This window comes from Podarcis cretensis (genome assembly GCF_951804945.1).
Source record: "Podarcis cretensis genome assembly, chromosome: 6".
Taxonomy (NCBI): domain Eukaryota; kingdom Metazoa; phylum Chordata; class Lepidosauria; order Squamata; family Lacertidae; genus Podarcis; species Podarcis cretensis.
Window position 1 is genome coordinate 84,438,653 of NC_137175.1, and position 23,264 is coordinate 84,461,916.

A 23,264-nucleotide genomic window follows, 5' to 3' on the forward strand; every position below is an offset into this window, starting at 1 on the left:
GCCCTGGTGTTGTTTCATAGATAGGAAGGAAGCACTGTTTTGTGGCCAAGGGTGTTTTGTCTTAAATAATTAACATTTTCCCAACAATATTGTATTATTTTACTGTATTATTAGAATGTTGTATTATTTTACTGTTGTTAGCCACTCTGAGCCCAGCTTTGGCTGGGGAGGGCGGGTTATAAATATATATATATATATTTTAAAAAATATTATTATTAAAGCTCTGAAGATATGAAATTGTACATTCAGCACCAGTTTTCAATTATCTGATTTTTAAGTGGTCTGTGAGCAGCTACAATTCTGAACAAATGTTGTTCAATATTTTATAGTCTTCCATATGCGTTTTCTGCACAAAAGTAATACTGGGAGGGTGTTTGTGTAGGATCCAAACATATTACTTTTATTTATTTATTTGGTTGTACTTTCAACCAGAATCCCTGATGTGGTTCCCAACACAAATGTAGCAGAAGAATTAATGACCCTACACTCAAGAAACAAAACAGTTGGCTGCCATCTGCTAGTATCTTTTCTCACTCTAGTCTCTCTCCAGCGATCTCCCTCATGGGGCAATTGGGGTCAGATGGTCCCATTGTGGGAATGGATAGTCCAGATGAAGTAGGAGCAAGCATGTGGAGATGACTCTGCCTGCCAGCTTCTCTTCATTACCTAACACAGGACAGTTGGTTTTACATGGCAATGTGGAGTGAGGAAAGAAGCCATCTGATCTGGAGCAAATGTCTACTCTGGTATCTTCAGCTGCCCCATCCCACTGTTCGATTCTTCCTCTATTAGTGTTAAATAGCTGTGAGTTGAGGGAAGAGACTGTCTACCAAAACTGTAACCAAGATAGTGAGTAATCTTCTTTTTCTTTGGCAATTACTCGAAGCTAAGTAAGATTGTCTTCCATAACCACAATTTTAACAGTGGGTCCATAAGTGACTGTGGAGGCCAATTCTGGATCTACACATTCTTCCACAGTGGGGACACAGGTTTCCAGGCGGGAGTTGATCACAGTGAGGGTTTGGCAAACGAGCCTTCCTCTTAGCACGTTTCTCCCTTTCACCCTGAGTTCAAGTGTCTTCAAAGCCCATGACATCTTTGGTAAAGGCTGTGTTGTCCAACTGGAGTGCTCACAGGCCAGTGTTTCCCAGTTGTTGGTGTTTATACTACATTTTTTTAAAGACATGCAGTGAGAGAGTCTTTAAACCTCTTTTGTTGACCACCGGCATTACGCTTACCATTTTTGAGTTTGGAATAGAGTAGTTGCTTTGGAAGACAATAATCAGGCATCCACACAACATTACCAGTCCAATGAAATTGATGTTGAAGAATCATGGCTTCAACACTGATGATCTTTGCTTCTTCCAGTACACTGGCATTAGTTCACCTGTCTTCTCAAGTGATGTGTAAATTTTTTCAGAGACACCGTTGATGGAATCTTTCGAGGAGTTGGAGATGGCGTTTATAAGTGGTCCATGTTTCACAATAATTGAGCGTTCTCATCCCATCCCTGTTTAGGCCTCCCTCCCCACACACTTTACAGTGAGTATGGACTTATAAATTCCACAAAACCTTCACTTTGTTTCATTGTCTTTCTTATAATAGGCCTCCGGATACGCTTGTTCAATTTTTCACTCAAGCTGCTTAGCTGTTTGTTGTACATAGTACGAGTGCTCCTGGATGATCCATCTCAACAACACGGATGGTAATGTTTTCTTCTTTTATTTGCCTTTCAAAATGCTTCATGAACTGTTTCACTCAACAGTTTATGCTTCATAAATTGTTTCACTCATCACTGAGCTTTAATTGTGCATCTGTAGCAGCCATAGGCATAGCTTAGCTATAGGCTAAACTGTATTAGCTATAGGCATAGAATTTACTGTATGTGGGTGGGGGGAGCAGAAAGTACAAGAATCTTAGAAAAAAATTATCACCAATGTGTGGTGATGTGGATAAATTGCAGAGGGACAGCATATTTTAAGACCATTTCTTGCATTGCCTGTCGTATGTCTCACAGAACACTTGCGGCATTCTCAGTACAGGTAAAAGAGTTACAAACCTTTTAACAGAAGGGGTTTTCACATCTGGAATGTGTGCATTGTATTTAGGTCACTATTATTGGCTCTTATTAATTTTTACTAGCACGTTGTTTCAGATATGTGAGTGTTCCTGAAGAATTTCAACTGTGTGGTTTGAGCAAACCATATTCTGCCCAGTTCAGATAAAATTATGGCATGAGCACACAAGTGAAGGATGGGAGCACAGGGTACGATGATTGCTCATATATTGCCAAACCATTTTTGAGCATTATGTCTGAACTAGTTCACTTCCCGTGGCAGAATAGAAATGGCACAGGCACAAGTCATTTAGTAATTCCAAGTAATAAGACTGGACTTGCCAAAGCTCAGTAGACTATTTTGATATGACTTTAACATGTGTAACTGTGAAGAAATTAAACTGTCTGAATGCTGTCTTTTTATTATTCTGTTCCTCTGAGTTCACATACAACTTCTTCTGTCTTAATGTGCTGCTTCGTAGAAGGGGAAGACCTTGTCTACAAAAATTGTCAGAGATCATTACATCTCATTGATTGCCTCTTATATTCTTGTTTCCTCTTTGGCTTTCCCTAACCATTTTCCTTGTGTCTTGCCTTCTTAAGAGCTTTCAAACATGCGGTCTTCCTTTTAATCATGTGCCATTTTAGATTATTGTTATTTTATTATTCCAATGTCTTTCTCCAGCCAGTTGCTCCAATGCATTCAGCGTGTCTCAGAATTTCTCCCCTTGCAGATTTTTCTGGAGGAGTTGTCCAAGAGATAAGAAAGTAGTATTTGCACATTGAAATTAGAAAGAATGCAACAATTATTGAGGCTTCAGTGGAGCTGTGCCCCCCCCCCCATGAAAGGGGAAATATAAATGGCAATACTGCGTGAGGGAGTACCTATTCTCTTTATTTCTGAAATTGGGACAAATTGGGAGTGAACGGTACTTCTTAAATCATGGTTTTCATTGAGCTGGCCACACAACCTGAGAGTGGTTTGGTTAGTGGCTACAGCCTCAAAGGGCCATTTCTAAAAATAGAGAGTTTTAAGATATGGCTTATAATACAAAACAAAGGTGGAAAACTTTAATTATTTTGAACAGGTATGGTACGTAAGATGCGACAAAAATGAGTGCCTTTTTTCTTGGATGTTCCCCTCACCACAATGTTAGTGCTGGTGTATTCAGCAAATATTGTTTTTAATGCAGACAACAACAAAAAATATATTTTTAACAGCTTTTATGAAAGACCTGCTCAATAATACATTATTCAATTATTATACAAGCATATATCAACAGAAAGAGTGTAGCTCAGTTGTAGAGCATCTATTTGGACACAGAATATCCCAAGTTTAATTTTTGGCATGTCCCAATAGGACTGGAAAAGACTTTCTGTCCTGGAAAACCACTGTAGTCTGTGTAGTCAATGCAAAATTAGATGGACCCAATGTTCTTACTTGGTATAGGGCATCTTCCTATGTTCATGTTACTCAAAGTTTGTCAAATTACTGGCTTTCTGTATGACATGTCACAGTGGCTTTTAAAATAGCATGGCATGGTATTTTTGGATAGGCTTAATCACCATCAGTCTGGCTAGGGTGATACTTCAAAAGAATTTTGAGATAATATTTTTTTTTCATAGGAGCCCTGAATTTTCTTGGGATTGTTATTTTTAGCAGCATCTAATGGTACTTTCCTCTCCTTTCCTCTCTATTACCCATTTGGGGTAATATAGAGACCAATTTGATATGTTCGAATATAAGTTGTTTCAAAATACATGCAATTATTTTAATGGACTAGGCAATTTAAACAAATGATTCCTTGCATAAGTTCCCCCAAATGGTTGCATTCATGAGGAACGTGCCTACAGAGGCTGTTAGTGCTGTTCATTTTAAATAGCTAGCATATAAACTGAGCACTGTATAATCTAATTATAGCCACACACAAAAATTGTTCAAAAACTGACACTTAGTTTCATATTAAATCCTAATTTTTTTTGGTTAGTAATAGCAAAAATTTAGACATGTTGGCAGGAGGAATGGAGATTCCTGCAAATCACTAGGTATGCGTGGGTGTACCCGTTCTGTGTCTGTTATTGTTCCCATGGACTGATTGTGCCTCATCTTCCAGCTCAACTTGGAGAATTTATCATATTAATTTCAGAACCAGCCCATGTGCAGTTTGCCGCAGTTTTCAGTTCATGTCCTCTCTCTCCCCCCTCCTTCTTACAGGCTACTGATATGCACAAGCATATCAGTTAGTGCTCAAATCACAGAAGCAAAACGACACTGACCACATGAATATTTTTCATTGCATGGGGTTTTCATGTCTGTGTTTGTGTGCAATGACAGTCTCAGAGGGGGAAAGGAAAGGCATGGGCTGCAAAATCTGACAAACGGCAATAAAGTTCAGTGGTCTGAAATGGCAAAAGTTATAGAGTTTGTTTATTTATTTGGATAGCAGTTTGAGAACTGATCTATGCTGCTCCACAGCCAAGATCAAGCAATTTAGCCCTCCACAGAGGAATAAAAATCCCTAAAGATGACAACAAATTACATCTCAGGGAAAAAAAGATGTTGGTTTTTAAAGGTGCCCTTTAACTCTAAGTAGTGAACAAAAAATACAAGGCAGAGGGTTTGGGGTGTTGTTGTTTTTGCAACAATACCATCCGAACAGATATTGATACCAATATAAGAGAGATAAATATAATGAGGGTGAGAAAAATAAGAATAGACTTCTGAAAATTCAGGTGGCCATTACATTGTTGGGTTGGTTACTTCCATTTTCCACTGAGCGTCCCTTTTTATGCATTTGTTATCAAATGCCAGCAGGGTAGCCTTTAAATTAGAGGGTTAAATTCTTGAATAGCTGCCTATATTCGAAAGCAATCCTAAACATGGAATTATTATTATTATTATTATTATTATTATTATTATTATATGGGTGAGGTATAAATATGGGCAGGGTATAAATAATAATAATAATAATAATTATAATATTATAATATAATATTATATTATTATTATTATTATTATTATTATTATTATTATTATTAATATTTATACCCCGCCCATCTGGCTGGGCTTCCCCAGCCACTCTGGGCAGTTTAAAAAAAAAAAATTAAATACTGTAATACAGCAAACATTAAAAGCTTCCCTAAACAGGGCTGCCTTCAGATGTCTTCTAAAAGTCTGGTAGTTGTTATTCTCTTTGACATCTGGTGGGAGGGCGTTCCACAGGGAGGGCGCCACTACCGAGAAGGCCCTCTGCCTGGTTCCTTGTAACTTGGCTTCTCGCAGTGAGGGAACCGCCAGAAGGCCCTCGGTGCTGGACCTCAGTGTCTGGGTAGAATGATGGGGGTGGAGACGCTCCTTCAGATATACTGGACCAAGGCTGGAATGGGTTCTATAGCAAGCCAGGGTAGAAGAGGGGCAGGCAGGGATTTTGGTTTTTAGCTGCACCAGCTCCCAGTCATATCAGGACTACAGTGGTACCTCGGGTTACATACGCTTCAGGTTACAGACTCCGCTAACCCAGAAATAGTACCTCAGGTTAAGAACTTTGCTTCAGGATGAGAACAGAAATTGTGCTCTGGCGGCGCGGCAGCAACAGGAGGCCCCATTAGCTAAAGTGGTGCTTCAGGTTAAGAACAGTTTCAGGTTACGTACGGACCTCTGGAACGAATTAAGTACTTAACCCCAGGTACCACTGTATATTGAGGGAAATGGCTTTGGATGCTGGATCTCTGCCCTGCCTGTATAGCAACCCAGTTTTGAGACTTTATGGCGGCAAGCACCACTGGCTTTTGCATGCGGACCACCACACTTTCTGCAGCATCTTATCGCCATTCTACATTGCGGATCAGGGTCTGCAAATCCTCTTTCAGTGATGAAAATTGATGAAAGTGTCCTGTGTTAATCTAAAAGGGCAGCAGTTCATTTCTTTGGGGTGAGTGTTCATGAGCAATAAGTTCTTTCATCAGGTTTATGAAGCAGACATGAAAATGATGGATACATACATAAGAACACCCGGCGTGGGAGGCAGGTTTATTTCAAAAGGGGAAATAAGAAAATGATTGTTTCATACAATTAATTCAGTTGAAGGAAGCAGGATTCAATGAGAAGGCATCAATGAGTCAGTCCATAGATGAAGGCGGTTCCTTTGCAGCTTAATTTCAGGGACATCTCAGGACATAGAATATAATTGTTTTTGGGTGGTATTCAGCTAGAGCTTACTCAGACTGATTGAAATAAATGAACCTAACTCACTCATGTTCCTTAATATCAATCGTGTCTACTCTAAATAAAACTTGGTTGAATACCACCCTGTATTATTATTACAGCATTAAGTATATATATTATCATATTATTAATAGCATAAAAATACACATATTTTTCTAAGTGCAATATTTATTATACTTATCATTATTATTTGTTCACTACAGAAGCACCCTGACTTAAGAGTCAAAAGACAGAGTAATAAAAAAATGCAATAAAACCATTATAATGAGCGATAAACAGCAAAAACATCATCCGCAGAAAACGTTTCCTCAATAAGTAGCAAGAGCGTTTATCACAATCTGTCAAATGTATGGGAGAAGAGATACATCTTTTACCTGGCTTTGCTACGTGAAGTAAATGTTCATGCAAGATGTAATTCCAATAAAATCAGCCTCTGGTTTAAATGAGGCCCATATTATAAATGTTACTCGTTACAGTGGTACCTTGGTTTACAATCATAACCTGTTCCGGAGGTCTGTTTGCAAACCAAAACAGGTTGTAACCCAAGGCGCACTTTCACCAATGGGGCCTCCAAAAAAAATTGTTCGTAATCCCATAAAAATGTGTTGTCATCCCAAAAAAAAGGTTGCAAACCGGGACACGCACTTCTGGGTTTGCGTGTTTGCAATCCAAAACATATGCAAACCAAGACGTATGCAAACCAAGGTACCACTGTATTGTTACATGTTGTGTTAAGTCTTACACAATTGTTTGGCCAAACAGAGGAAGTCCTCTAAATTTGGAGAGGCTTTTCTCATTCAGCATTCTTCCACCCCATTGGAAAAAAGCTCTTATGTCAGGGGAAGAGAACATTTCTTCTGAGAGAGAGGCACATTTGAATCCAACCCATTATTTTGTCTTTGATATATGTTCTGGAACATTTCCTACTTTTCATAGCATCACTAACTGTGGGGAGATGCAAAATGCTGTATAACAGTGCTAAACATTCCCAATCACAGGGAATCTTATTTAGTTACTCCTTTGAGTTACGATATTTCAGCAGGTGTTGGCCATTCATGTTCATCTTCACAAATGTGAAGATAGAAACTTGCTGAACTTCAAGAAGGACTGCTGAGAGTCTCAGGAAGTTGATTATTTTTGGTGGCCAATGCCATATTTTGCTTTCCTGTGGAATCATAGCGTACACAATAACGGCACACTTTGAATGTTATGAGCTGGGAACAAGCTGGGAACAAGAAGCATCCTTCCTTTGGCACCCCACCACAAGGATGAATTTGGAAACTTTCCCTTCTAGTTTAGATTAATTGCAGCTTGTTGTGTGGTCCTAACCAAAAAGCTAGTTCATCTTAACTGTGCGTTGTTTGGAGCAAGCAAAAATCAAAGCCATGGGATTACAAGGGTGCTTTGATTCGAAAACATGGTTAGCATTAACCATAGTTTAGGGTTCAGCCAACATGCTATTTGGAATTGGAAGCGAAACTTTTTGATATGAGCACTCTAGCGTTGGGAGACAGGGCGAGCATGGAAGCCCAAATCTTGGTATAGCTAATTCTCATCACACTAAACTATGGTTTTGTATGTTGTCTAAACCTGACCGTTGTCTTGACTATATGTATTAAATATCCCAAGTTTAACTTTCTAATGCCTTATTCTTTTTTCTGATACCTTGTTTATTCTATCAATAAACACTCCCCATCCTTAGTTGCAGTTCTTTTCCTGCATTTATGCTTAGTATCACTCCTTCTTCTCATATTTAACCTCTTTCCTTTCTCAGACAAGACATTATAGCATCTGTCCTGCATGCTATTTCACAACCATTTTTAAAAAAGTATTGTTACAGCTAGCTAATTATCTTGTCTGCCTTTCCTCTCCCTCTCCCTCCCCCTCTCCCCCTTAATACCATTTTTGTTGTGCAATTACACCGTTATCTAAACGAAAATGGATTTTATATTTGGATGTCTGGTAGCAAGGAATTAATTTGGGGATGTTCCAGTCAGAACAACACTTCCAGCAAGATAGATTGGTAAGTTTAAGGTTGTATTTACAAGAACAGTAATATGTTTTGAGCTAAGATACAATAATGCACTTTTCTTAAAGAATACACATATTGGTCTAAACAGGAACTGTGCTTCTGCAAAATGGATAGTTAGTTAGAAATCGTTATGCTGGGGAAAATTGGTCAGGAACATGAACCATTGGAAATTTGAATCCAGAAACCCCCACGATTCATCACAAACATGTATTTGGCACAAGCAAATCACCTTAGATCGTATGAGAGCTCAGTGAGTCTACAGCTGTGCTAGAATTAAACTACGCTCTCCCAGGTTTTGCCATTTGAAGCAATAACAACAGGTTTTTTAAGGTATGTTTTTAATGGTTCACTGTAGTTTGAAATGGATAGTGAAGCCTTTGGAGAGTTTACTTCTTTGGGTTATTTCATTAATGAGTAAGTATTATTGATTCATCTATAAAAAATATTGCATGATAACTGCTGGATGCTTTTTTTCCAAGTCCTCTTCAACAGTACACTGGAAGTGCAATTAATCTTTCTTATTCCACTTCGATTATTTGCAAAAAAAGGAGAGACAATCCAATTTTTAGACTATTATTATTCTGCACATTTAAAATTTATTTAAATTGAAGTTCAGCAACATCTGGAGGTTCAAAGATGCCTGATAACTGGACTAGGACTTGTCAGTCAGTTCCTTGGCTGTAGGTTTCTAGTGTTTGTTACAATATGAATTAAAACATTTATAGGGCATAGGGGGTGTAATTGTGTGTGTGGGGGGGTAGTTTTCTTTCCTATGGCTTATTTGAGCCTGACGTTGGAGATGTATTCATTTTGTTACTGTAATTTAACAGGTCGCTTATCTTTTGGGTGAACAGAAGCTTACCTTTATGGGGATTACAGGTAATATATGGCTTACGTTTTATACAGCTCATTCAGATGTTGCTTAGTAATATTATCCCGGGTGTGTGTGCGTCAGGAATCATGGGTACTTAAAGGAAACAACATAGAACGCTATTCAGTTAGCAAACCAAGGGATGTGTAGGAAAGTTACATTCAGAGAGCCAGGCCTAATCTAAATTTCTTATAATGATTGAGATTACAATGGTTCTTACTTCTGAGTAGACAGGCAAAGGATCCCTCTGTGAAACTGGTGTTCAAAGATCCCTATGCACAGTCAGAGCATTTCCAGTGCAAGGATAAAGGTCGACAATTTTATTTCTAATCAAAGTCCTTTGAACCATACACCGTCCTGGTCAAAACATGTAGCATGCAGCCCTCTGGAACTCAACCAAAGTTCTGGCCATGTTTTTCTGTCCACCTAAGCTGGGCATGAAGTTGCAGCTGAAAAGCTGCTAGCCTCAAAGAAAGTGTCTTCTATAGATCAGGTTTTGAAATGGAGTGCTGCGTTTTTTCTGAGGAATGTACCTGCCTATCCAGTACACAAAAAGGAATATGAACTGTGCAAGAGCTATTGAAGCAGTAGTATAGATTACAAGACACTAGTTTATAGTTGGGCTGTGTAAATCGCTGTCGGCTTTCAGTGTTCCGTTTAAGAGATACATTTTCACTTAGTTCTGAAAGCTTGTAATAAACTGGACACTGTGTGACATTGTTGGTTTGTTTTTTTAAAAAAAGAAAATAATTTCTTTCTTTCTTTCTTTCTTTCTTTCTTTCTTTCTTTCTTTCTTTTTGAATATAGGCTGTTGGGCAGAATATTATCATCTCATTAGTTAGGGGTTTTCTCAGTCTTGCTAATCATGAGCCTAATCTACTACTATTATTTTCCTACGCACCTTTGAAATGATTGGGAGCTGGGCACCAATACAATGGCCTTCAGGTGAAAGGACAATTCCTTTGGGGGTTTTTTTAGGTGGAAACCATCATCCGCAATGTTTAATATGGCTTACACTGTATTGTGCAATAATGGTGTTCCACCCCCATGCTCCATCACTGCCTGTTGATGGTGGGGGCATGAAACACAAAATTAATGTAATGACAGGTATTAGATATTGGATATTACAGAGGGAGAGATGGGAATGAGATGTTGGATTGATCTTTCTGATGACATTCTCTTCCTCCTGCCCAGGAGACCCTGTCTGGTTCATGTGTACGTGCACATGTACATACACATTTTGATTTTTGTGTATGTGTTACGGGGTGTGGAAATGTGTAATCATGCAACACAACATCACTTTAGACAGGAGTTAAGAACAAAAATAATAGCTTTTTCTGATCTGCCTTTTCTTGTTTATTAAATTTGCATGTTTCGGAGTTGCTGCTTTGCAATATTTTCCATTAAAATTACTTCTACCTTGTAATTTTTAAAAATAGATTGTTAGTCATTCCTGGATACAAGCAATTATTTCCTAATCAATTAGGCTTATGTGGTTCCTGAAACCAGAATTTTGTTTACCTGTTGTTTCCAAACGTTTGGAAATTTTTGATTGCTAAGGCTGAATAATGCAGGTTTTTTATTGTTTTCCTTCACCATTTAGTATAAGTTTATTGTTGTTCTAGTCTTTCATTATCTTGTTTCTCATCATTTCGTACATATGGGATTTAGATCTTCCTGCTCAACAGCAGTTCATATAACCCATATACTTCTGGGAGTCTTTGCAAGCAAGTTAAGGCTGAACAGTTCAGTCCAGATGTCTATCATTACTTTTATTTAGCTTTTAAATAGTGAGATGAACCCATTTTTAACAGTTAGGTATGCACCATTAATTTAACACAGCACAATCAATTAGCTGAAGTAACATGTCCTAGTGATATCTGTGAGACTAGGAGTGGGGGGCAGGGAACCTTACATTTGGCTCAAGTCTAATGAATGTAGGATATTTATTCATCATAAAATCTGGTTGGGGTTCTGTTGACCTCTTCACCATCCCACCCATGTTGAAGTTATATATGGGGGTGTGTTGCCAAGTTGCATAAGCTAGCCTGCTCCTTGTGGTGATGCACAAAGCAGCCACACCCCTGCTGTGGTCTAAACCACTGAGCCTCTTGAGCTTGCCAATCAGAAGATCGGCGGTTTGAATCCCTGCGATGGGATGAGCTCCCGTTGCTCTGTCCCTGCTCCTGCCAACCTAGCAGTTCAAAAGCATGCCAGTGCAGGTAGATAAATAGGTACCGCTGCGGCGGGAAGGTAAATGGTGTTTCCGTGTGCTCTGGTTTCCATCACGGTGTCCCGTTGCACCAGAAGTGGTTTAGTCCTGCTGGCCACATGACCCGGAAAGCTGTCTGTGGACAAACACCAGCTCCCTCTGCCTGAAAGCGAGATGAGCGCTGCAACACCATAGTCGCCATTGACTGGACTTAACCATCCAGGGATCCTTTCCCTTTCCCTTACCTTTGCATGCATTCTTAGATACATAGCTAGAGCTCTCCCACACAAGGAAGAGTATCTTACTTGTGTCAGGATCCCCTAACAAATGGACCAACTTTATCCATGCACAGTCCTGGAATGCCCATAATATGTGCTTGCCTAAGCCTAGGACTGTTCCTTCTTCACCTCCTTCCCATTATTAGCATCTGCCTATGCCAGGTTCACTTGGGACGCAGGTAAAAGCCTCAGCGCCTAGGACTTGCCGATCGAAAGGTCGGCGGTTCGAATCCCTGCGGCGGGGTGCGCTCCCGTCATTCGGTCCCAGCGCCTGCCAACCTAGCAGTTCGAAAGCACCCCCGGGTGCAAGTAGATAAATAGGGACCGCTTCCAAGCGGGAAGGTAAACGGCGTTTCCGTGTGCGGCTCTGGCTCTGGCTTTGGCTCTGGCCAGAGCAGCGATGTCACGCTGGCCACGTGACCCGGAAGTGTCTCCGGACAGCGCTGGCCCCCGGCCTCTTGAGTGAGATGGGCGCACCAACCCCAGAGTCTGGCAAGACTGGCCCGTACGGGCAGGGGTACCTTTACCTTTATGCCAGGTTCACAGAAGATAGGTGCCCTTTTCTTGGGCAGCAGAACAATAACTGTGCCTCTCTGAGCTCTGGCCATACAAAGCAGTGGAACTAGAGCCTATTTTCCACCCATGAAATTTGAAAGTCAAGGAGATTAGAATTCTCTGTCCTGAAGATGAAACATTTCTTAGTGCCAAATCACTGGGTGCTGGCAGCATATGATTCACTTCAACCAGCACTGATTTGGTGGCATCTGAACATTTTTCGGATGCTGCTGTTATTTTTATACGTTGACAACTCCTAATCTCTGTGCTGAATCTGATTATGCAATTGTTCAGGATGTTGGGTTTTCATTAATAAGAGACATTTTTTTAAAATTAGAAATTCTCATGCTAATTTTATTCAAGATTCCAGACTTGGTGAGGATATGTTTCTACAAATGCCAGTCCACAGAATATCCTGTATTTATTGAGTGCATGATGTTATTTTAGGCCAGCGAGTTCTTTTTCTAGCTGTTTTGAAGTTAGTTTGAGATGACTGAGGCAAATTCATCTGAGAAACATTGTGTTTTGAGAAGATGAAAAGAACCTTCACAAGTCTTGAATGTGAGGGCTTAAACTTGTTTCTGATATGTTTTTAAGTTTTGAACTGGCTACAACTTTTTTTAAAAGTGCAATTCTAGAAAAGCTGTCAATGACTTAAGCAACAGATACTGATTTTTTGAAGCCTCCTGAAATTAATCATGCAAGGAATAGTTTCTTGTAGTCATGTTTTTCCCATAGGGCTTAGTGGTGCGTCGCGCCAGGGCGCTGGCCTCTCAGGGGTGCCCCAGCAAGTGGGGGAGCTGTGCAGCTTTGCCGGTTGCCTCCCCTTTCCCTACATGCCTGCCAGCTGCGCCCCGCCAACTATAAGGCTGGCAGCCATGCAGCTTCCCTCCCACGCCTCTACAGGGATCGCTCTCCTCCCGAGGAGGCATGGGAAGGGTGCAACTTCACTCCTAAGCCTCTGCAGGGATTGCTTTCCCACAGCGGCATGGGGGAGAATTGTGCTTCCCCCGGATGGCTGGCAGTGCGCAGCTATGGCCATCCCAACACTGTCCGTGGTAATTTGGGGGCGCTAGGTAGATATTTGCACCTGAGCACCACATCTGCTAAAGACGGCCCTGACAGGTCCAGCTCAAGAGATCAAAGGCTTTATTGAAAGCTTGCAGGATAGCTACTTCTCCCACAAATCAGCTAGTTTTGGTTTACCCGATGTACACTTATTGAAAGTTTGCCTAATCCTCAGGTATTATTGCACAAGATTTCACGTGTGTCTCACTTCTCCAGGTGTCAGTGGCTTTGATAAGTCTATTGGAAACAACACTCCTGAGCTATCTCAGCTATAAAGTAAGTATTTATGGCTACATTCTTCCATATCTATAGTAACCTGGGGTTTTCCAGATCACCTTAGATCCCAACCCCCATCATCGTCAGCCAACATATCTGTAGGTCAGGGGTGACGATGGGCATCGTGTAGCACTAACCATACCATTAGACGGAATGAGGTAGTTGCCCTTAGCGATAGATGCTAGGGGAAAGCAGGGGCAGCCCCCCTTCTTTCTGAGCCCCCTCTCAATTATTGGCATCTGTTGGAGATCAGAGTTATGTATGTCTGCCACAGGTCCTATACTAGTCAATCAGATGTACTCAGAAAGGGTGAGGTGCCATCTTGTTTCTTGCTTCAGGCAACAAAATGTGTTAGGCTGGCCATGAAAGTAAGCCACTTTCCTATGGGACAGTTCTGTTTCTGTCCGTTAAAAGAAATGGGTTTGCAAACAGGTTTTATTAGTTGCGTTTAAAGCAGGGGTCAGCAAACTTTTTCAGCAGGGGGTCGGTCCACTGTCCCTCAGACCTTGTGGGGGGCTGGACTATATTTGGGGGGGGGGTGAACGAATTCCTATGCCCCACAAATAACCCAGAGATGCATTTTAAATAAAAGGACACATTCTACTCATGTAAAAACATGCTGATTCCCGGACCGTCCGCAGGCCAGATTTAGAAGGCAATTGGGCCAGATCCAGTCCCCGGGCCTTAGTTTACCTACCCATGGTTTAAAGGTTGTTAAAAGCAGTGTTGTTTCAAAGGTTCCACCTCCTTATGGATTTTTAAAATTGGAGTGCTTGGGGGTGTCCCTTAACATTGAGAGAAAGCTCCTGTGAGTTGTGGAACTATAGCCAATGCCCCCAGTGTTTTTGTTTAGAGAGTTCCATTCCTAACTTCCTAATAGTAATTACCCATTCCTGATTTATCAGCTGGAAATTGTTAATGTGCTTCTAAATAAAGATAATTAATTTATGTTTGTTTACATTTGTAGCATGAAAGAAAAAGTAGGAGAGTTTCTTTGTATCTGTTTTTAAAAACAAGGTTCATTGCAAATATTGATGAGCCTGCCTAGCATTAGACACAATCTGGTAGTTTTTCCAGTTAACTCCCCCCCCCCAGTGGAGTGCATTTGCATAATTTTGTAGTATGTCACTCGCTGCGTGCATCACTCTGTGTGGCACTGCATACCCTGCGTTGTCGCTGTGCAAAATATTAACGGTTGATAGTACTGTGTTTTTGTTTCTGCCTTCATTTTTACAAGGGAAACCTATGGGAACAAGTTGTGCGGATGCCTTTCCTGTTGGAAATTATTAATGCTATCCCTTTCATAATTACAGTAAGTCTCATCCATTTAACACACAATCTGGGTTAAGTGTGAAGTTATTTTAAAGCAGTACAAATTCTAGAATTCAGACTGAATGTGCGATCCTGTAATTATTTCCCTTAAAGCTACAAGCTTAATTTAGTTGAATCAACTCACATTTTGATTGATTAATTGGTAGGCCTAATTTGAGTTGGTTGAAGCAAATTTTAATTAGTGGGGGAAATAATTTATTTTTGAGGCTATTTTCAATCTGATATAATTTTCCTCTTCTTTCTTCATTATTAAACATTTGGGTTCCCCCACCTCACAGCAACTTGTGCTTATTACATTGTTAATTTGGTTTGCAAGTTTATAGCCTACTTTTGTTTTGTTGCGTGTTGAGTCCCACAGTGCCACCCCCCAAAATAATTCACACTTCACACATCAATTTTTGTTTAAGGTTTTTGGCATAATTTTGGCCACAACTTTATTCAAATACAAAAAATGTGAGTGGTTGCTTAGGCATTGGTTATGACTATCTGTCCATGCCCTCAGAGACAGAGCTGGCCTTCCGGACACCAACGGAAGCCAGAGTGGGAAACAAGTATTGGGTGAGAAATGAGGCTGGGAATCAGACCCACACTTCTCACCCTCATGTTCCGGTGGGGCTTGCACGGCCCAAGTCCGGCTCCACGGACAAGGACGAAAAGAATGGCAAGCCCCTGGATTCCTTTAACGGAATTCCCTTTCCGCATCATTTGGAGGGATAGGCACTTACCCCTCCAAGCACCAATTAACCAATGCCTAACCGCCAACCTTACAAGTTGTGACGATTTGCTACGCAGTAGGCAAAAACCAAATGGCACCAGCCAATCAGCCAAGTGGCAAAATTCCTACCAGGCCCCCGCTCCAAGGCGAACGACCCCATGACAGGCATAGCAAGGTCAAGCGATCAAGAAAAAACCACCCTATTAAAGGGAGGGAGGGCGGGTGATCCGGTGCAAAATGGCCAAGAGGACGTCCCCATGTCTGGCCCCTATATTTAAAGCTTCTGACCCCTCCTCCGAATTGGCAACAATCAAAATTCCCCAGCAACCCAATTAACCCCTTAAAGGCTAGGGTTGCTGACCAAATTTGCCTAGTCATGGCAGGGTGGCCTGTTCCCCCAACCGCAACACGTGCTCTCTGTTAGGGAGAACACGCTTTTTTGAAATGTAATAATTGTTCAGCACCTAGGGTCAAAGGGGGATTATAAATATTGGGCAGGAATCACCTCAGCAACCCTGTCAGCAGAAGCTTCGTGCAAGGACTTCTGCTTGCACAACAATGCTTTTCCCTCTGCCCCTGCCTAAATCGGTTTGGGGAGAGGGGCTGCAGAAACCCCAAAATAGCAGGAGGAGAGAGGAGAGGGAGGGTATCATTCCATCTGGCAAAGTGAGATTCTTGTTCAGGTAGAATGTTTGTAATAGTGCAACACTGAATCCCACCCTATATTTCTCACATCTGTTATTATCTATTAAAAAAACCCATACAGTGGACACCCAGGTTGCAAACGTGATCCTTGCAGGAGGCATGTTTGCAACCCGCAGCGTTCGCAACCTGCACATCTGCGCATGCGAGGGTCGTGATTCAGTGCTTCTGCGCATTAGCAAGCACCGAAACCCGGAAGTAACCATTCTGGTATGACTGTAGTTATAGTGAAGCCTCATTACTATGTTCTTAAATCAGTTTAATTGATTGATTGCATAAAGCAGAAGTTTTCAACCTTTGGGGGTCCACAGCTCCCTTGACCAACGGCATTCTTTCTGCGGCACCCCTGTGGGGCTAAGGAGCCCAGTAATGACACCCCTTGCCTACGCAGCTGGCAGCCCCTCGCCCCTTTCCCAACACCCCCTCCCTTGTGGAGTGTCCCCTCAGCCTCCTCTCCTCTCCCCTCTCCTTGGGAGGGGACAGCTACTGCTGCCCCCTGGCCCCTGAGCTACCCTCCCTGCCCCCCAAAGAGGTGTCTCCTCACACTGCCCCACAAAGGCCTGGGAAGCACCCCCTGGCCAGCCCCAGAGGCGCCATTTCCTGGGAAGCTTGTAGCAACAGTCACGCAAGCCTTCGGGAAGCAAAGACCCAAGAGGCCAACAGAGTCAGGAGGGAAGGAAAGACAGCTTGTCTTAAAAAGCTCAGCAATTTAGGGGGTTTCCTGAAAAAAAAAGAATTTTTGTAGTGTCCTGGTTTTTACTTTTTCAAATATGGCAACCCTAAGAGAGGGATAGAGGCCAGTCTTGCCCGCGGCAACCCTGACCATCATTCAAGGCATCCCAGGGTGCCATGGCATACTGGTTGAAAACCACTCACATAAAGGGAAGCTATTTAAATGGTATAAATAAGTTATTTTAATAGTAGCATTTCCATATGGGCTGCATGGATCTCAGTTCACAAATGATTATAAAGTGTTTGTGCACACATCTAGTTTGGCCCAAAAGCTTCCTGGTAAATGTGTTTAATAGGATTCCATCTTTTTCCCCCACAAGGGTGAAAAGAGAGTAGAACAAATATCTCAAAAGTTATCTCTGCTGAGGTAAATTCTTACTTGTGGCATTGCAATAAGGCTTGAAATTAGATCTTTTAAAATGAAACTACCGTTTCTGTACATTCTGTGCAGTTTTACTGGCAAAGTTAGCTGAATACATTTAATGTCTTTCTGCATTCTCCTTCAGATTTTCTGCCCTGCATTAAGAAACTTATTTATCCCAGTGTTTTTAAATTGCTGGCTTGCCAAACATGCGTTGGAGAATATGATTGTAAGTATAACAAAGGACTTATTTAAGAAAAATGACAACAAAACTCATATCTGTAGAAATCACAAACCTAGATCATTAGTCTGCTTAAGCCACAACACCTAAATTCCAGCCTGTGAAGTGCCACTGAAAATGGATGGGAGTAATTTGGATTAAATCCAATACATCAGGTTAATTGGTTTTTGAATTTCCATTCAAATGCTGAAGTAGTTTTATTGTTGGAATTTGCAGCCTTCTGTTTTACCTCCCTGTGGTTTACTTAGATTCACTTCTCAGGAAAACAAGTGCCTTGCCTATGTTTATAATAAAACTATTGGTCCAGCATTAATCCTTTTGCCTTGCTGGTTATTTTTTTCTGGCTCCAAACTGTTGGAGCTGATGGTTTCTTGAGCAAATACCAATTATACTTGGCTCCTAATCCATGCTTAGCAGTCTTTCTTGTTGGTTGCCAGTCCAAAAACATAATCCTTTACGTGTATACTCAGAAGTAAGTCCCGTTGAGTGCATTGAGTATGTACAGGATTGGAGCCAAAGTTGTTATTTCAAAAGACTTTTATTCTGATTATTTGATTCTTTTAATTTAGACTGGTTGGTTTTACTGTAATTTATTGTAGCAGTTTTGTATTTTAGAGTGATTGTTCTACTGATTGGGAGCTTTATTTTAAAAAAGGGTATGCTGGTTTTTGCTGTATTTCTTTGTAGCTATTTTGAATGCCTCAGTAGAAAGGCAAATAATATTTCATATATAAATAAAATGTGAACCTTTGCAGTACTGCAGTGCTTCAAATCATGGAATCCAGGTTGTATATCTGCATATGAAATACTGACAAAAGTTAGATTAGTTGTGGCATATTTAATATTTAATATAAAAAGCATTTCTGAACATTATGCATCTCTTTTCTTTTAATCTAGAATGATCTCCATAGAGCCATCCAACGTACACAGTCTGCAATGTTTAACCAAGTTCTGATTTTAATATCTACGTTGCTGTGTCTTATCTTTACATGGTAAGTAGTATGTGGTGATGTTACTAGTAGTAATGTAATTCCGTTCTTACACTGTTTCAAGAAAAAAAGTTTTAATTACATTTTTATAGGCATGTATTTTGTGGTAGCAAAAGTTTAGGGAAGGAGGGTGTTTATATGTTTGGTTGCAGTAGGAAAGAAAATGTCAGCCCTGCAGCTTATGTAAGGAAATTCCTCTAATCATAGAATAAGCAGGACTCGCTGTTTTGCAAATGATGCTTGTTATGTTCCAGAGATATCCAGTTCAGAGAAGTCACGCATAGGACAGCACTCATTAAGACCCTTGAAAAGGGGAAAGCTATTTGTCATACACCCTCAGCATAGGAGTGGAGCTAAATGTTATAAACAACCTTGGCTGGAGCAGGCAGGAAGCATTTTGGAAGATCATTATATCTATAATTTGATGGTTTGAAGCTTCTTCCTACCAAACATCCGGAACCCCAAATGTGAAACTTGAAAAGCAAAATCTAAGACTTAGCTGTTGCTTTCCGTATACACTTTGCACCGTACTGTTTTGCCTTTCTTTCTTTTTTTTAAAAATAATATTTATTAAGTTTTCCAATGTAGCAATCCAATGAATCCATTAAAACATTCGAAATTATAATACAATAATAAAAGCCAAATAATCATTATATTTTTGGGGGGTGACTTCCCATGCTCTGAAGTTTGGGGATTGATGATCTAATATTTATACTGCATTTCTTAATTAGTCAGATAGTCCTGATAAACATTCCCAATGTTACTGTTTTGCCTTTCTACTTTTTTATTTTATTTTATTTTATTTTATTTTATTTTATTGAAAATATGTGTTTAGTTCTGTTACAAGTTTTTCCACAGTAGCCTGACCCATCTGCACTATATATTTAAAGCATGATCATACCACTTTAAACGGCTGCCCCCAAAGAATCACGGAAACAGTAGTTTAAGGGTGCTGAAAGTTGTTAGGATATTTATATTCCCTTGACAGAATGAGAGTTCACAGAGCTTGCTGGGGAGAGGGATTAACTACTCTGAAACTGTAGCTCTGAACGAAGAATACAGTATTATACGGATATGGATATAAAACTGTATTCCGTGCACTGCTCTGGTTCGCCAAAAGCGGCTTAGTCATGCTGGCCACATGACCCGGAAGCTGTACGCCGGCTCCCTTGGCCAATAAAGCGAGATGAGCGCCACAACCCCAGAGTCGGTCACGACTGGACCTAATGGTCAGGGGTCCCTTTACCTTTACCTTTATGACTGTTTAAAATGGTATCATAGTGCTTTAAATGTATAGTGCAGGTGGGGTCTTGGTGTGGCATTAATTGCTGTGTGAAACACAGCTTTTAAGTATTCTTCGGTGAGCATGTCCTTTGATATTTGCTGGGATCTGATTCGCTTTCTAACATTACACAAGCAGTTGATAGAATATGAAGCAAGTCTCCACACTAGTGCCTGGCTGGTTGTGGGAAACAAAAGCATTTGAGAGCAAGCCATGGTCTGTGACTGACAAGGTGAAGAGAGCTGTTTAGAACAGAACTATTTAGAGAGGAACATGACGTTCAGGTGCAGCCTGCATTTTGTAGCCGACACAAAAAGATGGAGAAAATAGCAAGTTGAACCACAGCAATTATTGCTGCCTTCAGCATCTGGAAGCTGATTATGCACCAAATTATTCTGTCCCTGTTATGACCCTTCCAGACAGGGGAAAAGAAATAGACTAAACAGCAACAAGGGGGGAAAACACACCCTATAACACAATTGCTTGCTAAGGAAACGAATCCGTCTGCAACAGCCTGCAATATTAATTGAAATCATATTCAGTTGGCCTTAAAACAACCCTCAGCAGATCTGCCATTGGTTTATGTTGCTGTATCTTTGGATTTTCCAAAAGTTAGGTTTGTATTTATAGATAGCTACCAGCAAATATTGATATTGTGGACAGTTTCTCACACATACACTGATATTTGCTTGTTGCGCTCTGCAGAGCAATTGCAGTAATTAAGAATATCTGAATGTTCTTTATCAATTCAGCCTGCAAAGCATGGATAGCCCTGGGGTTCTGTTTACTGGGGGGTGGGGTGGGGTGTATCCTGTTCCTCAGCAAGGATGAGGGTGCTAGAGAGCTTGGGGGACATTTCCAGTGCAACTGGTCAGCTTGGTCATTCTGGATTTTGCCATTTGACCAAAGACAAATTGACTATGCCAGGTGAATTTACTCAATATACGATCAGCAGAGTAGGGGCTTCACCTTCCCCCACCGCAGTGTTCATTGATCCATTTAAAATGCTCTCCGTTTTTGTCACAATTGTTCTGGTTGGCTCTGGGCAAGATCTTTAGCAGAAGGTAAGTTGAGGTGAAGGGACGCCGGTGGCGCTGTGGGTTAAACCACAGAGCCTAGGACTTGCCGATCAGAAGGTCGGCGGTTCGAATCCCTGCGACGGGGTGAGCTCCCGTTGCTCGGTCCCTGCTCCTGCCAACATAGCAGTTCGAAAGCACGTCAAAGTGCAAGTAGATAAATAGGTACCGCTCCAGGGGGAAGGTAAATGGCATTTCCATGCACTGCTCTGGTTCGCCAGAAGTGGCTTAGTCATGCTGGCCACATGACCCGGAAGCTGTACACCGGCTCCCTCGGCCAATAAGGCGAGATGAGAACCTAATGGTCAGGGGTCCTTTTACCTTTACCTAAGTTGAGGTGAGGGGACGCAGGTGGCGCTGTGGGTTAAAGCCTCAGCGCCTAGGGCTTGCTGATCGAAAGGTTGGCGGTTCGAATCCCTGCGGCGGGGTGCGCTCCCGCTGCTCGGTCCCAGCGCCTGCCAACCTAACAGTTCGAAAGCACCTCGGGGTGCAAGTAGATAAATAGGGACCGCTTACCAGCGGGAAGGTAAACGGCGTTTCCGTGTGCGACTCTGGCTCGCCAGAGCAGCGATGTCACGCTGGCCACGTGACCCGGAAGTGTCTCCGGACAGCGCTGGCCCCTGGCCTCTTAAGTGAGATGGGCGCACAACCCCAGAGTCTGTCAAGACTGGCCCGTACGGGCAGGGGTACCTTTACCTTTACCTTTAAGTTGAGGTGAGCTCTCGACTTCTCACTAAGAACACCATTAAGGGGTCTTGGGAATGTCAAGTCAAGGTTTAGCCAAGTTTGGGACCAGCATTCCTGCCTTATCCCCACATTGACAGGTGTAGGCATGACATTGGTGCACACTATAGCTGGTCTGAAATTGCCATCCACCCCTTACTATTTCCCCCAGTATGCTGACTGGGAAATTAAACTGACAGAAGCTGGGCCATTGGAAAGCTGTTCTCTTGTCCTATTCTATGTCACTCCAAATTCTGTGCATCTGTGACGAGTTTTTGTGTTGTTCCTGCTCTCCCGTCTCCATGGACCAGGTAAAATTGAAACACTGTATGAAATGAGAGGGACTTGGACCTAACAATCTGTTTCTCTGCAATAATAATTATTCAGCCATTGTGTGGGACTCTAGGGTCTTCAAAGCACATTGCCTCAATCATTCAGTAAGTAGACTGGTATTATTGACACCATATTGTAACAAGCAATATGGTGCCAATAGATTAGACTGAGTGGCTTGCCGAAGGCCACCTAGTGAATTCATGGATGGCTTTCAAGGTTGCAGCTCAGTCCCTTAGCCATTAGTTTAGATTTGTGCAGTCTGAAGCATGCATATCTTAAGTAACATGAATTAATCCCTGGTAAATTTTAAGATAAAGTTAATATGAGCCTATTAACACTAAGGATTTGGAAAACACCCCCTCACACACACTCAACATGAGATATGTTTTTACAGGTTACCCTGAGAATGGTTTCAGCTGTTGGTCTTCTTTTGAGTCCTGTGGGTTCATTTGCTGTGGTTTCAGGGTGAAGCAGTCTCTGAACATCAATAAATGTATGCAGGATATTGAGGCCTATTTGAACTCTCTCCCACCCAGTCTTGAGTTCTCAAAGAAACACTTTCAATAGTTTTTTTTGCCCTAAGCTGCACTCCTGATCCTATTTACCTGGGAGTAAGCCCGAGGAAATTCAGCAGACTTTCTTCTGAGTTCACATGGCTAAAATCATGCTGTTGGTCTTCAGAATTTCTTAGAGGAACTGTGATATTCTTACTGTACGTAATTCTAAAGGGGCTTTTTTTCAATTTGGGCTACCTGGGAAGCAAATAGCCTGATCTTATAGACGGATTTGAGTTTGAACAGCACAAACCAGTAAGCAGTTCATAAGCCAACAGCTATACCCCTTTCCCTGCAGTTGCTTCCAGGAACTTGTGCAAACTGGAATTGTGTGGAGGTCATGTTTTAGTGAATTAGCTTCTCCACACCATCTCCTCCTCTCTGCTGCTGCTTTCACAGATACACTTACAGGTATGGTGAGAGATGGAGGAGAGAAATAGCCTCCCTTTCCCATTGGGCTAGTGGAAGAACAATTTGGGATCAAAGTGGTTGACCGCAATAGCCTGGTGTAAAGTCTGAAAACTTAGATGAAAACCAAGATGATCAAGGATCTGAAAACCAAGCTTTATGAGGTGCACTAGAAGGAACTGGGCATGTTTAGCCTGGAAAAGAGGAGATAGAGAGGAGATATGATAGCCATCTTCCAATATC

The 23,264-nt window shown here is 41.5% G+C and overlaps 1 protein-coding gene across 5 annotated transcripts in view; it reads left to right on the forward strand.

Moving 5' to 3' along the window:
* KCNT2 (potassium sodium-activated channel subfamily T member 2) overlaps positions 1-23,264 on the forward strand; it is a 229,981-nt gene that overhangs the window by 88,519 nt on the left and 118,198 nt on the right. For 3 of the 5 annotated variants that reach the window (XM_079981180.1, XM_079981179.1, XM_079981181.1), the window contains exons 3-9: positions 1,606-1,705; positions 8,248-8,304; positions 9,144-9,192; positions 13,514-13,573; positions 14,811-14,885; positions 17,561-17,644; positions 18,554-18,648. In XM_079981180.1, the coding sequence (XP_079837306.1) occupies positions 1,606-1,705; positions 8,248-8,304; positions 9,144-9,192; positions 13,514-13,573; positions 14,811-14,885; positions 17,561-17,644; positions 18,554-18,648 (520 nt within the window). The remainder of the gene's footprint in view (positions 1-1,605; positions 1,706-8,247; positions 8,305-9,143; positions 9,193-13,513; positions 13,574-14,810; positions 14,886-17,560; positions 17,645-18,553; positions 18,649-23,264) is intronic. The other 2 variants (XM_079981182.1, XM_079981183.1) reach the window with 1 other exon arrangement.